The sequence below is a fragment of the Megalops cyprinoides genome, chromosome 5 (assembly GCF_013368585.1).
Source record: "Megalops cyprinoides isolate fMegCyp1 chromosome 5, fMegCyp1.pri, whole genome shotgun sequence".
NCBI classification, from domain to species: domain Eukaryota; kingdom Metazoa; phylum Chordata; class Actinopteri; order Elopiformes; family Megalopidae; genus Megalops; species Megalops cyprinoides.
Genome location: NC_050587.1, coordinates 8,406,039 through 8,420,221, shown reverse-complemented (window position 1 = coordinate 8,420,221; position 14,183 = coordinate 8,406,039). Strand labels below are relative to the sequence as shown.

The following is a 14,183-nucleotide window of genomic DNA, read 5'->3' as shown; positions in this document are numbered from 1 at the left end:
AACCTCTACAGACATTTGAAATAAATAGCTTTTAAATGTAATCGTAAGATTTGGAACATCTTTGACTTTAAACTGAGTGTGAGGAAAAAATCATGCTTAGCAAACTAACCTGCATCAACATCAGAGGAGTGGATAAGGATGCAGACTTCCCTCTTCTTTTGTCATCAGTATTTTCTTTTCCGTTGGTAGAAACAATGAACAGTGAACGATCATTAAAGTGGCCAAAGGCAGCAACCATATTTCTTGTGTTATCTGTAACCACTGTAATGACCTTAACTGGAATGTTGCTGTGGTCCAAGGTTTCGGTGTGTGTCCTTGCGGTTTTCTCCTATGTGACACCCTTTGAAATGCTTATATGAACAACCCATGACACTGTGAAGAGCATGTTGACAGATGTGGCCTTGTGAGTTGGCACTGAGTATTTGAAAAGTGTTTTTGTGGAAGTATAAACATTTAAATACTCTTTGCATTTCACCCAGCCCTGTCTTCACCACATTGAAAGAATGCAACTGAAGCTTTAGCCATTTACTTATTTCTTGCACAGCTTGTCTGGAGATCTCCCAGATGTGAAGGACTGTTTCCTGGAAGGCCTAGGTGATTAAGCTGAATATGCAGTTTAAATTTAGCCTATGGTGACTTTTCTTGCTAGGGTCATTATTTCATTTTTGTTGAGTCACAACTGACAGGGAAAGCGTATATAGATATATCTTTTTTTTTTAGATGAACATGCTACCATGTATGCTTAAATCAGTGAATCAGTAGGAATTCATGAGTTTGTGTTCATTCAAAATTGGCTTGAACATAGCAAAGTGGAGTCCGTTATGGATTGGTGCTGTGACCTCTATTGTACTTTATTGAATTAAGTGATCTTGATAAAGACATTAGAGGCGCAATAGTTAAATTTGATGATGCCACTAAACTTTCAAGCTGACTGTTTTGAAGTCTGGCAGTGTACTTCGGCATTGCGAAATGTAAAGTTCTACACCTGAGCATTAACAATGTAAGGCACTGGAAGAATTATTTTATGGGAGGTACAGAATGAGTGTGTACTCCATATGTTCGTATGAAAAACAATATCAAAATATGACCAGGGGCTGAAATGAACACCTGGAAACCTGTCAAAAGGGGTAGATTTTCTTTGGCTGGTTAAAGAGGCAGGGTCATTAGTTTTTTTTTTAATAAATAAAGGCATACTAGGTTAGTCAAAGAACCCTTGTAAAACAAAGGATGCCTAAACACACGCCTCTTTCAGTCTGGATCCTTTTTTTTTATTTTTTAAACTGTAGGCTAAGTCAGTGGCAGCATGCAACTCCAGTTGTGAAATCCTGTGTTGGTCGGCTGTTGATTTGACAACTAATTCACTACTTTTACTGTGAGAGGTAGTTAGCCACCCTCACCATGTCTGTCACGTCATATTTAGATAGCTGGTTCTACTATTGATTCAGAAATGCAGAGATACATTCTGGGCATCAAGCCCCCTAAGAAGCTTAAACCTGACGAGCAGCAGCATGACAATGACATCAGATGAAATGAACTCCGTAGGTTAGTGAGAAGTGTGCTTAGAGTATGAGGGAAAAGTACCCAGATAATGACCGGACAGATAGCTAAGTAGCCAATAGTAGTAGCAAACACTGTTGTGTTTTAACTGTAATGATTGCTTGCTGGCTAGCCAGGTGACATTAGCTAGGTAGACTCTTTTAGCTAAGAATGATGTTGGTAAGGATAACATTTAGATCCAAGATCCAATTAAAATATAGCTTGATTCACTCTAATGTTTTGTGTGTGATTTAGCCTATTAATTTTCAAGTGCTTTTGCTGTTGGTTAGAGAAATTTTAGATTTCAAGCTTGTCAGGACAATCGCTAATCTACTAAACCAACTACCATATAAAGAAAAATTTATTTCGAATTATGCATGAGTTTGAATCAAAATCGATAACTAACGCGCCAGTGGAATAACAAAATTTTTATGGACTGAATTAAAAGAAAGGCGTGTCACTGTGAAGTAGGAATGGAAAGCGTTGTTCATTAGAGGTTGATAAATGTCACTTGTAATGTGAGAATGCCAAGGACAATTGATCCACAGTAACGCCATAATTAATTTACATGTGGTTTTCTTTGATTTACTGTTGAATGACAAGTTGTCTGATGAAGACGTTCAAATAGAAGTGCTCATTTTGAATTAAAATTTTCATTACCTCAACTGTGTGTAAGGTTAATTGAGATTAATAACAGTTGTACAGAGCACTTATGCAACACTGCAATTCCCGTAGTATTTAAAGCGCAATAATGGTATTCTGTGTTAACCGAAATTCAAAGAGAAGTTATTATAATAATATATAATAAGTGAAATTAATAATAATGTTTTAGAATATTATGGTCATGTATTACATGGCCCAAAGGTAAAAGGAGAATAATAAATTGAACCCAGTAGGACCTGCAGAGGAGGCCACAATATGAACTGTCTGAAAGATTAATTCACCAGTTAATGTCCGCAAGGTCCATCCAATTCTGAATCTGACCTATCATTATTGATCATATGATCAATAATGTCAAATGCTTCACTAAGATGCAAAAGAATTCAAATGGGGCATTCAGCAGAATCTGTACTTAGAGTAAAAGATAATCTACTGATAAGGAGAAAAGGTTCAATACTATGTTTTAGGTAAAATTCCGGCTGACATGTTTCAAAAAGGTTGTTTCTATCTAAAAAGGATGACTACTTGGTTACCTCTTTCTCTATAACTTAAGCAAGTCATTTAAGTGTAGAAATTGTGTTGAATATCTATACAATAGATATCAAGGATAGGTTTCTAAAGAAGCTGAACCACTGTGCTATTAAAGTGTGTGGTGAGTCGCTTGTAACCTGGTGAGTCATCATGGCTGGTGGTGTTGAGACTTGTGCAGCAGTGAAAGGGTTCAGAGAAACGTAGTGAAAAGAGCGGTAAAGTGTCTGTTGGAGTTAAGATTCTTTCTTCTTTCAGAACTGCATTTGTGTTGACTCTTTCCCTTAAAGCGCACATACTCCTTGATTGTTTCTGTTTGTTTTTTTGTTCACTCACAGGGAAACAAAACTACCTACAAAAACAAAAGCTACCTATTTTTTTTTAAACTCAGTACAACTGTAAATCTATAAATGCATTTGTTTGCCCACTATTTAATGTACAGATCAGTTATATATGAATGGTGAAGTAGGTGATCAGCAAGTGGATTTGCAATTGTTTGATTTTAACAATGTTGCTCACTACAGAACTTGCTGTGCATACCCTTTAAAGGGGACGTGCCACCTCTGTGGTCCTTCACAGACCATCATGTTGTAATGCACTAATGCAAAAAAATGCTTTTCATACAGTCCATTGTAACCAACAGAATGGCATGGCTGTCTTTCTATGGCTTTGATGGTTATATTCATGATTTCTTTTAATTAGGCCATGCCAGAATTTATTAAAAACATGGAGAAAGAATGCCTGTGTAGCTAGGGGATATGTAATTAGCAGCGTAGCAATTGGTGTAGTGTTACTTTAAGAACCTTAAAAACCCTTTTAAATATCCAGCCCCAAGTTGTTTTGGTTATGCAGCCTTAATGAAAGGGGAGCTGCTGATCTTTTACTGTGTCAACTCAGCAGCTTCATCGGGAAAATTAGTCCTTGTTGTTCCTTCACTTGTTTTCTTGAAGTCTGATGTGCCCCATGCCTCTGGAACTTTTTGTCCTGTTTTTTTTTTTTTTTTTTATGGAGTACCCTTGCTGCCCATCCCCCTCCTCCCTTCCCCTCGCTTGCTGAAGCCAAGTTTCCTGGCTGCTTTGTGATAAGAAGTATTTTTAGGATGATGGGGTTAGCAGGTTGCCTGTGATGATGCCAGTGCCTTGGCTTTGTGAGGAACAAAAGGGCCTTTTTCACTTCCGTAGCTGACTCTGTTTTACCTCCAGCTTTTCTGCCATTCCTTATTCAGTTATCACATTTCCATAAGAAGATGGCAGTCAGTCTCCTGGCGAGTGTCCAACCAACTGCCTTTGAGGGAATATCTGGTTATATGTTGACTATACTATGAAGTGTTTTATCTCTGAACTCCAACAAAAGCTTTAAGTCTGTGTTTCCATACTCTGAGGTACAAATCATGTATTCATCATTAATCCATGCATACACATTTACAAAAATATCTCTACTGAATATTGGTATCAATTAGAGGCCAACTTACAAGTGACAATTTCTCACACAGCAGAGACACTATTCCAAATGAACACTCCCAATTTTTCCTCCATCCTAACTCTTCTGCAGTAACTTGGCCTTATCGTTTATTCATGTAAAGACAATGGGATCTTTCAAAGTTGAAGAGTATTATGAAATTGAAATGCTGTAAAGTAGAAGCAGAAAATGTGTGATTCCGCATAACTGTAGTGTTGCATGGAAGCGTTGCGTTTTTGCTTGCTGGAATTGTTTTTGTTGTAGATATCACAGTTTTGTGTTGTATACTTCATCTGTTATGACATGCAGATGACTTTGTGACGCACAAGCAGAGAAAATGTACACAGACATGCGTATACACAACACATATACACAATGAATGAAATTAATGATGGGGAAGTGTGTTCCTGTACATGTTAGATTTTGGTATTGTAGCAAATTATGCCAAGCTGCATGGGTCATTCTTGGCACTGTCTGAGGGTGTGGCTGGCATCTCACAACCATTAATGCTGAATCTGTGGTAAACCTGTGTCCAGACTAGTCACTTACCTGGCTTGCTAGTGGTGCGGACTATCCAGCAGTTCTCCAGTGGTTAGGGACATGAACTAATTCCAAGCTGATTCCTAGAGGTCAGTTCTCTCTCTGTCCTCGAAGTCCTCTCTCATGTACTGTAAGCATTTTTATAAAGTACGACCACTGTGTGATCCTGTATCACATATGAATGAGAAGTGACTGTAGGATTTACCTTTACACAAACACAGCCATCTTTTTTTCAAGAATCCAGCAACTATCTGGATAGTGAATTACTTAGTGAAAGATATTCATTTTAGTGGAGTATGTTATTGGTTTCTTGTTTGAAAGGGGAAATGGAGTAACATGTCAGCTCAATAGTAACATTCACTATAATTGAAATGGTATTTGGATAGCCAGCAAGGCTACTTGGAATGAATTTAACTGGCTTATATACACTCATCACATCAGGGCCATTGTATCAATATTGATGCAAATGAAATATGGAAAAAAGAGCTCCCACAATTCTCCAGGAATGGTTGAGAGTATCTTGGACTTGCTACTGACTAACTGGTCTGGGCCACTGTGACCATGGAACACATAATAACTTCTTAAATGGTTTTTTACTTGTGTTGTACTCTGCCTCACTTGTAAGTTGCTTTGGATAAATACGTCTGCAAAATGAATAAATGTAAATGTAATATTGGCAAAAACCCCTCTCTCCACATACCCAGGTGCTTTTACTATTTCCTGTATAGGATGTTCCAGCTCACAAATAGTTTATGAAAATCCTTGACATCACATTTTAAACTGAACATTCATAGAAAGAATTCAACAATATGGTGTAATATTGTAGCCATATGAGATTGGTCCGTGATTTGATGAGTCTGTGAGAAGAGATGAATGGACTGGAGATGGAAGGGAAGAGTAAAGGGTGAGCTCATGGCTGTGTAACAGCGGGGTGAAGTGTTTGCTTATATATGTGGAGGAGGAAAGGGGGAGTGGGGATAACAGTGACAGGCAAGTGATTGTGTAGAGATTCCCTGGCCCAGTCTGTTCATCTACGACTAATGGAAATATCTGCTTGGGCAATGCTAGACTGAAAATTGGTTTAGTTTAGTCATAATATTTTCTGTTCACCAAAGGTTAAAGAAATTCAGAATTTAACAAGACTAGTCTACTGCATACTATTAACACTGTTAGCTAGGCGTATGTCGAGTGCCTGGCAGGAGAATAACTATAAGTAATTAGGTCAGTTATCTGTATTCAGTGTTTTTTAGTGCACTCACACAACAAAGTGCTACCAGCTGTATGGGTTCTGATAACAAATAATGAGCAGCACAAAAATCCTGAAGATCGTGGAGAATGTGCACAGATACCACCACAATTCTATCAATTATTCCTTCGGCATTCAGCCAGTTGCATTATTTCAGCAAGCAGCGTACACCTGTGGTGTGTGGGGCATATTGCACTGAAGAAAGAAGATAATGCTAAATCAGAATCACTGTGTTTCAGTGGAACAATTTTTTGTGCACACTTTACGAACTGAACTTCCACCCCCTGTGTGGAGATGAACATCTTTTACTGCACATGGCATGCGTTTTCACATTATGTTCGTTTCTCTGTCGGAAAATCAGTGTTTCTTTCTGAGTGTCTTGTTTCTGTTTTACAGATGCCAGGTTTTGCATCCTGTCCAGGCAGTTTGATAGTCGTTGCCATCATTATTCAGTGCACCTCCCATATCAATTCTGAGATATGGAGCAACGAAGGTAAGATAGCAAGTGTCTTTGGTGTAGGGCTGTAGCAAAGGAATATATAAGTTTTTATCAAATTATCTGAGTCATAAAATCTTTATAGTATTATATCTTACTAGTTATAGCTACCAATGTTTATTACCTCACCACAGTACTAGCTTGCTAAAGAACAGCCAACAACAATATGAATTGTACCTGCATGGCACTAATGATATAATCCGATAGTGTCCTATATCTAGAATATGTATAATGAACTACATCCATATCTTGTCTTGTATTTGTTGCAGTAGTATTTTCCACCAAGGAATTGATCAAGCTATTTGCAATCGTAATATCTGCAGAATGCTAATGTTCTTTCCATGCAAAACCAACCTGCTAAGACTACTTACACATTGGAAAGCCTTGTTAGCATACAGGTCTGGATTAGAGCTGAGATGCTCAAGTGAATCTTTTTTGGCTTTTTACAACTCTGAACATTGACTTAAATCAGGTTTTGTTTAGAATTTAAATATACGTTCTGCTGCCAGAAAGAGGCTCCTGAATAAAATGTAAAAAACAAGAGGGCTTTTGAATAGCCTTGGCAAGTTTATGTGAATACAAACACTGAACACAGCTGTTTCTGGAGCCAGTTCACAGCTGAGGTACTTAAGACCAGCCATCTAAAATGCCTGAGGCTGACGTAGTCCCAGGACTGGCAGAAAATGCCCATTCTACCCGTCAGATATAAATAACAAACCCAGATAGATCACCTAGTCCTGTGCAGACGCTAAAATAAACACAAGTGGCTGGGTCCAATTGCCCCTTTTCCAGCTAAGTGCTGAGCACAGACCAGGATCTGGATATAAATGATTCAGTGTGAAATTGTCCCTGTCAGTGGTCTACATGCCACTAAGGACTTTACAGTAACAGCACCCTAGCTGAACAGTGGCTGCACTCACCCCCCTCTCTGTCTGTGTTTGCAAGTTTCAAACGTCCAGTACGGGAAGCTGGGATCCAATGTAACCCTGGTGTGTAAAGTCTCTGGGAGTGGGTATGTATCCTGTTTGGTTACACATCCTAATATGGACTCGCTGGCAAACCAGTGAGTAAGCAAGTGGAGATAATGGTCTAACAAGCACCATTCAGCAGTGTTGGCAGTGCAGCCCCTGTGTTTACTGTAGCTGAAAAACTGTTGACCGCATTGTTATTATGGGATGGCAGGTCTGCGGTGGAGTGGCGACTGAACGGCAGTGCGGTGTCCCTACAACAAGCTCCCTCGCCCGACGGCTCTCTCACTCTGATCAACGCAGACCGCACCATGGAGGGCAACTACAGCTGCCATGATGAGAGGGGAAATGTCCTCCGGGCCACTAAACTGCGACTGGGGTGTAAGTCAAATTCCACCTACACAAGAGATGTATCTGTTCCCAAGATGTTTACCAGGAAAGGTGAGGCCGTTGAAAGATCCTCATTATGTGGATTTTTAGTACCCGTCAAAAGTTTGGACACAGCTGATTAAGATAATGGGAAACATATTAGACAAATATAAATTGTGATGTTGATGCCTATGAGTGAATTTCATTCCAAAAAAAAATTAATTAAATTTTTTTTTTTGGCTTTTTTGAAGAATCTAAAATATAAGATTTGATTTGTTCATAACACTTTTTTGGTCACTGCCTGTTTCCATTTGTATTATTTCATAGTTCTGATATCTTTACTATTATTCTAAAATGTGGAAAATAGTAAAAACATAGAAAGAAAAGTGTGCCCAAACTTTTGACTAGCTCTGTATGACTTTAGTGTTTCACTTTCAGACTTTCACTGCCCTCTTCATCTAGTTCCTAAAAATAAATGTGAAATTAGATTCTGGTGAATTTTCTGGATGATCTATTTTCTGCAAAATGGCCCAGTTGATGGGAAAAGCAAGGCAGTGCTCAGCAAACAAAGCGAATGGAGAAGGTAAATACGATTATCATTGAAGCTATATTGTACTGTGCTTAGCAGGCTACTGGAAAGTCAAATACCTGTGCTCATTCAAGCAGGATTTTACAGGTTCCCATTAGCCTGTGCAACAAGAGAGTAAAATAGATCCATATCTCCCAAGCTTTTGTCACAAGTTATTTAGTTCATTTTTTTCAGATCTAGAATTTGAGTACTTTAAATTCTGTAACAATGTTTCCATGGCTCTTTTGATATTTTGCTACTACTAGTTTATGTAATGATGTAATGATCAAATGACTAAAACAAACTGTAGTCAATTAAAGACAAGTCAAAACCTGCAGTTCCTCTATCTTGCTACAATGCAGTTTTAATAAAAATCTATGGCACCTACAGACTTAATATGGCAAAAGGCACTACTCTGTCGTCATGTCAAACTTTAAACCAATTTGATGTAAGACACAGTCACTTTACAAAAATTGTAAAGGCCAAAAAATGTGAATGCTAATGAGGTAGATGGTGCCATAGAAGAAGAAAAATAATTGACATTGTAGTTAAACTGAATGTATTTAATCAGACGTTAAACTTGATGACATGGAAATCTTATATTATTTTTCATAGTTCTAATTTTTATGATGTTATCAAGTTACAATATTTTTTCCCCAAGTTATTTCCTGGCTTATCTGGTTTTCAGTTGGACTTGTCAAAATTGAGAAAATAGTAGTACACAAATTCCACGCAAATCTGTGATGATGTGTATAGATGTCTGACAAATATGCAGACAAAGCCAAACAAATCAAAGAAAAACTGAATTGGTGTTCTCAAGTTTGCAGTTTACTGAGGTCAGTAGAAGAACATTCCCCCGAAATCCAGAGCGTTTCCTAGAACAGGAAGTCGCGACCCTGGCTGCTATCCAGTTTACTCACAGGAAGGCAGTGAGATTGCTGATTATAGATGGAGAGTTCACTGTCCTGTATTCCCTAACTTGGAGCTGTAAAAAAATCTTATTTGTTCATGGGGTTCCAGATTTTTTTTGACTGATTTTCATGTCATTTTTCATGACGTTTTTGCCTTAAACTTTTACTCTATAAAAACTCGGTAATAAAATTTTAGACGTGATGTCGCCAGTTAAGTGTCTGACCTCTGCCTATAGATGGTGACCCTGCCCCCCTCTCCCCTCCAGATATGCCAGGACTTCTAAGTGTCTCCTGCAAGATGTCCAACCACCACAGCATCAAGTGTTCCTGGGAGCAGTCTGTGAAGACCTATCTGCCCACCAAATACATTGCCTCTTACAGGTGAGGTAACATTCAGGCACACACACATCACCATAAAGATCCGAAGATTCATGTCGTTTGTCATTGGACTTCCAGAGCGTATGCTTTTTTGTCCTTGAACTAAGAAGGATTTCTCAAGCGTACTTCATTACCACTGTTGACTATTGGTCAATTTCACTAAACTTTGTAATAATATAATTATACTGTGTGGACAAAAACACACCCTTCCAGTCACTCCCTCTCCTTACACACTGGTAGCAGAAGAAGAGCAGTGCACCACACATGTTTACCACTGCACAGCACATGAGCCATGAAGCAGATTCCACGTCCCATCTGTGCTCTTTTACTGTGGCCTCATGCGACCAATTCTTTGAAGATCCTCTGACCAAATTAATGGCTTTCCTGTTTTGTTTTTTCCATTTTCCTTAATGGCCGGAGTTTCCTAAATGGCCAGAGGTTTTGAGGTTTTTTCTCTGCAGGAGAACATTATTACTATTAAGTAACACATTCCCACCGTCCACAGCTAAAGTGGGTCTGTCTGTGGTTATTTTTCTTGGATTTCAAAGCACTGCTTCCGAGCTGCGCATTTCTCAATAAGAAAAAGAATGACTGCTTTTGAGTAATGCCTGCTAACCCATGACTCCCAACACTCTGCCCTATGCAGGGACAGGACAAACAAAGTGAAGCCGTGTCACCAGGCCTCCTTCCATCTGAACGAGTGCACTATCAGACACCCCACCATGTGGCATCATTACCACATTGTCAACATCACGGAGGTCAACCCCCTCGGCTCAGAGACCACACTGGTCAGAGTGCAGCTGCATAGTCTGTGTAAGTCAGGAGCATCACAAGACCTTCTGTGTATTTACTGTAATAGCCATCCTCCCTCACTAGTGCCAAAACTGTCACACATCTGTCTATAGCAGAAGGCTCAATATGAAAAACTGGTTGTTTTTATGTCAGTAGTTTCTCGTATGCCTTTACTTCTTGACCTTTTGTATGCAGTTTTTCCCTTGATTTTAGCTATAGATAAGGCTAACACAACAGTGACCTGAAATAAGCCATAATTATTTTCTCATCTTTAATTTAAAAAAATAACATTCTTGAATTTTAGTAGAATTACACAGAGCTTGGGTGGCTCAGGTGGTGCTCATTCAGGCTGTACTGTACACATTGTCTGTCATGTGTTGTGCCAGAATCTCATGAAAAACTACTCAACATCTTGTCTATGTAATCCATTCCAGCATGTAATTTACAAAGTACCAAGTACATGGATATGAATAAATGTGACCGTCATGTTTTGGGATTGAAGTTCATTATTTGTGAACAATGGAGCTTTGCTCTGGGCAATGCTGTTATTATTCAAGTATAACAAATACACATTGAAGCGCACAAAATTAGCAGGGATGTACAGTTTTTGTGAAAGATCATGTTTGTTATTCTTTAATCAGGGTCATTCATAAGTGTGAGGAGCGTTGTGTACCTCTCAGTAGAGACAGACTCATTTCTGTCTGTCGTTGTGTGCTCACAGTGAAACCGGACCCCCCTGAGGCGGTGACCCCTGAGCCGGTGGTAGGCCACCCGCGGAGGCTGCGGGTCAGCTGGAGCTACCCGTCTTCCTGGCCCAACGAGGAAGGCTTCCCTCTCAACTTCCAGCTGCGCTACCGTCCCCAGGGCTCCATCAACTGGTCACTGGTTTGTGTCCCCTCCTGCCACACGCATACATTCCCAGTCAAAAACTAGCTAACATGAGATAATACTGCATAATGTTGAAACATGCATAGATTTATCAGATTAGGAATGTCAAATAGTTTGTAAATAGTTTTTAAGACACAGTTCCATTTGTTGTCCAGTAACTGCAGGTAATTAAATCATTATCATGTGCATGCATATCTACAGCCAGACCTTCGTGCATATTGTTATCATGAAGCAGAGATATCAGGCTTTTTGTAGAACTAAAGCATAATGAGTGCCTCTCTCTGACCCCACTGGCTTTATGACATGTGAAACTGTGAAATTATCGTAATGGGGATTTCATATTTTTAGGGATATCCCTGTAGGGGCCTCTTTACTCACTGCCCATTCAGCCACTAGAGTTTGCCCTCTCATCACTGTAGTCTTTTCCAGTGGGTGTGTGTATTCATATTTGCAGGAGATGATGTAGCATCTCATTGCTACTCATAGGTTCATACTTTGTAGAATTTGTGGACTTCTGCAAGTAGAAAAGTAGAAAATCTTGCTATACAATCATATGGATTCATAGAACATTTGGGAACCTAACCCATTTTTAGTATGACAGTAGCAGTGTTACCATTTCTGGATCAAAGTCTGTGTAATGGTATAATCAACGAAACACAGAATATCATCAATACTCATCCAAGGGGTCAAATATGTAAGCTATGAAAAAATGACTCTACCAGTCTCCCCTTTTTTGTTTTCAAAACCCCCTCCCCAATTTTGTCACTTTTCTCTCTCCCAGTTGAAGACCACCAATACCATCCTGCTGATCACAGACCTCCTGGTGGCTCACCCCCACATCATCCAGGTCCAGGCAAGGGATGACCTGAACTACGGCCAGTGGAGTGACTGGAGCCCAGAGGTGCAAGCCCTGCCCTGGACAGGTGAGAGGATCTGAATTATCATATGAGTAAAAGTGACAGTAAAAGTGAACCTTGCTTTTGTTCCAGAGGTGGAATACATTTATTGATAGGATGTAAAAAATTTTAAAAAAAAATACAGAATATGTGTTAACACATAAATTAGTGATTAGTTAGCATATGATGATAACTTCTAGTTTTAATGCACTTTTTTGCCTCAGATTTGCCAAAGTCTAGATGTGACATTGTTTTTTATGGACCACACGCTTGATTTTAACAGCACAGTAGTGATTATAGGTCAGCATTGTTCAGCTAAAATGTGTCAAGTGTGCAGTGTTCATCTGGACTAATACTCAGCCCTCTGTCGGACACTGATGCGGTGGCAAACAGGGATATACATATGCACTTAAATGTCATTTACTCACCTTTTTCATGGTACCATAGTGTCTATGCACCTACTGTTGCTCCCCTAGCATTGGTCAACACTGATCATTGCATTCATGGCAGAAAAAATCAAATAGTCTCTCTCGTCAGCATGTGCCAGCTACTGAAGTGTCAATAGTTACCCTTGTGGGAATGCCATTCCTTTAAGTACTCTCACTCTTAAATGCCCTGTAGGAGGGTCAGTGCACTGGTTCTAAGAGCAGCATTGTTTTAACAATGTAAAGACTTGACTTGATTTACTTGATGGACATAGGCACTTTTTACAAACATTCTGCTTTGAAGCGCTTAGTGTGAAAGGTACTACTACATAGCTACAGAAATGCCATTACAAATCCTGAATGTAGCAACAATGAAATGGATCTTTCTATCTGGAATTCTGAAAAACACTAGTTTTTAAACCTGAATGCCTCCAGTGCAAAAATGGACTCTGAAAGTTAGTGTTTCAGCAGTCATATGGCTGTGTCATTACCTGTCCTAAAGCCATCAAGCTCTGAAAAACTAATAAACACTAATAAACAGTAAAAATGGTAAGTGATGCTGAATCAGTGATGCCGATCTGAATTTTGAGTCACACTGCTTTTCACCTCCACTGTTTTCCCACCTTTTTTTTACCGCTACAGTACATATTATCACCTTGGCACATGGAAGCAATGAGCTTTGGTTTGGGTTTCTGCCACCTGAGACCTGGCAGAAAGCTTGGCACATTTTGTACCCCAACAATATTAGGCAGTGCTCAGTAAAACATAATGGGAAAGTACTGCATAAGAGAACTGGAAAATGAATCTGCTGATGAAGACCACTGTTCAGCATAAATTAATATACATTTCAGCATTGGTTGTTTTTTTTAAATTTGAGTTTAAATGGAATAAATGAGGAAATTAGCTGTCCAGCGTGGTTAGTATCACTGTCTAAATAAGCATCTGTATGAGAGAGAATAATTGATAAAGAAAATGGTTTTTACTGGTCAAACACTGAAACAGTGACAGCCAGGTAAAATATATTAATACAATATAAATACACTTAAGGCAGAGCTACCTTGCAACTGCAGGAGAGGGGAAAAACACCTATACAAACACTGGCTGTAGTAGACAGTCAATTAAGAATCAAGTGATTTGTGAAATGGCTATTTATGAAGTGATTTATGCTCTATGCTTTATGTTTATAGCACTGGTCTGTACCTTTTTGTCTGTGAATATGGCAGCTGTGTTGTCCTTCTGTGCCATTAGGTCATTGCACAGTCAGCAGTCAATTCAGCTTTCTGTGAATTTACATCACCTGCACCATCTGGCCAATGTCATCATTTATCTCCCCATCAGACAGTCCATTCATTTAACTACCAGATAGAGTCTTAACTGTACCATAGTGACAGCAAACATGTTCTGATCAATGGAAACACCTAAGGTTTTCTATATGCCATCAGTTTACACCATTTAAGATTACAAACTGTAGAAGCTCTGAGGAAAACCCAAACAACACCAGGATCAAGATAAAAATGGCAAAAT

At 39.1% G+C, this 14,183-nt stretch overlaps 1 protein-coding gene across 1 annotated transcript in view; it reads left to right on the top strand.

Annotated features, from left to right (window-relative positions):
- The window catches only part of il11ra (interleukin 11 receptor, alpha), a 40,846-nt gene that overhangs the window by 11,161 nt on the left and 15,502 nt on the right, over nucleotides 1-14,183 (top strand). Inside the window, exons 2-8 of the mRNA XM_036529252.1 lie at nucleotides 6,365-6,461; nucleotides 7,410-7,476; nucleotides 7,647-7,813; nucleotides 9,547-9,661; nucleotides 10,305-10,471; nucleotides 11,172-11,335; nucleotides 12,120-12,261. Coding sequence (XP_036385145.1) covers nucleotides 6,365-6,461; nucleotides 7,410-7,476; nucleotides 7,647-7,813; nucleotides 9,547-9,661; nucleotides 10,305-10,471; nucleotides 11,172-11,335; nucleotides 12,120-12,261 — 919 coding nt within the window. The remainder of the gene's footprint in view (nucleotides 1-6,364; nucleotides 6,462-7,409; nucleotides 7,477-7,646; nucleotides 7,814-9,546; nucleotides 9,662-10,304; nucleotides 10,472-11,171; nucleotides 11,336-12,119; nucleotides 12,262-14,183) is intronic.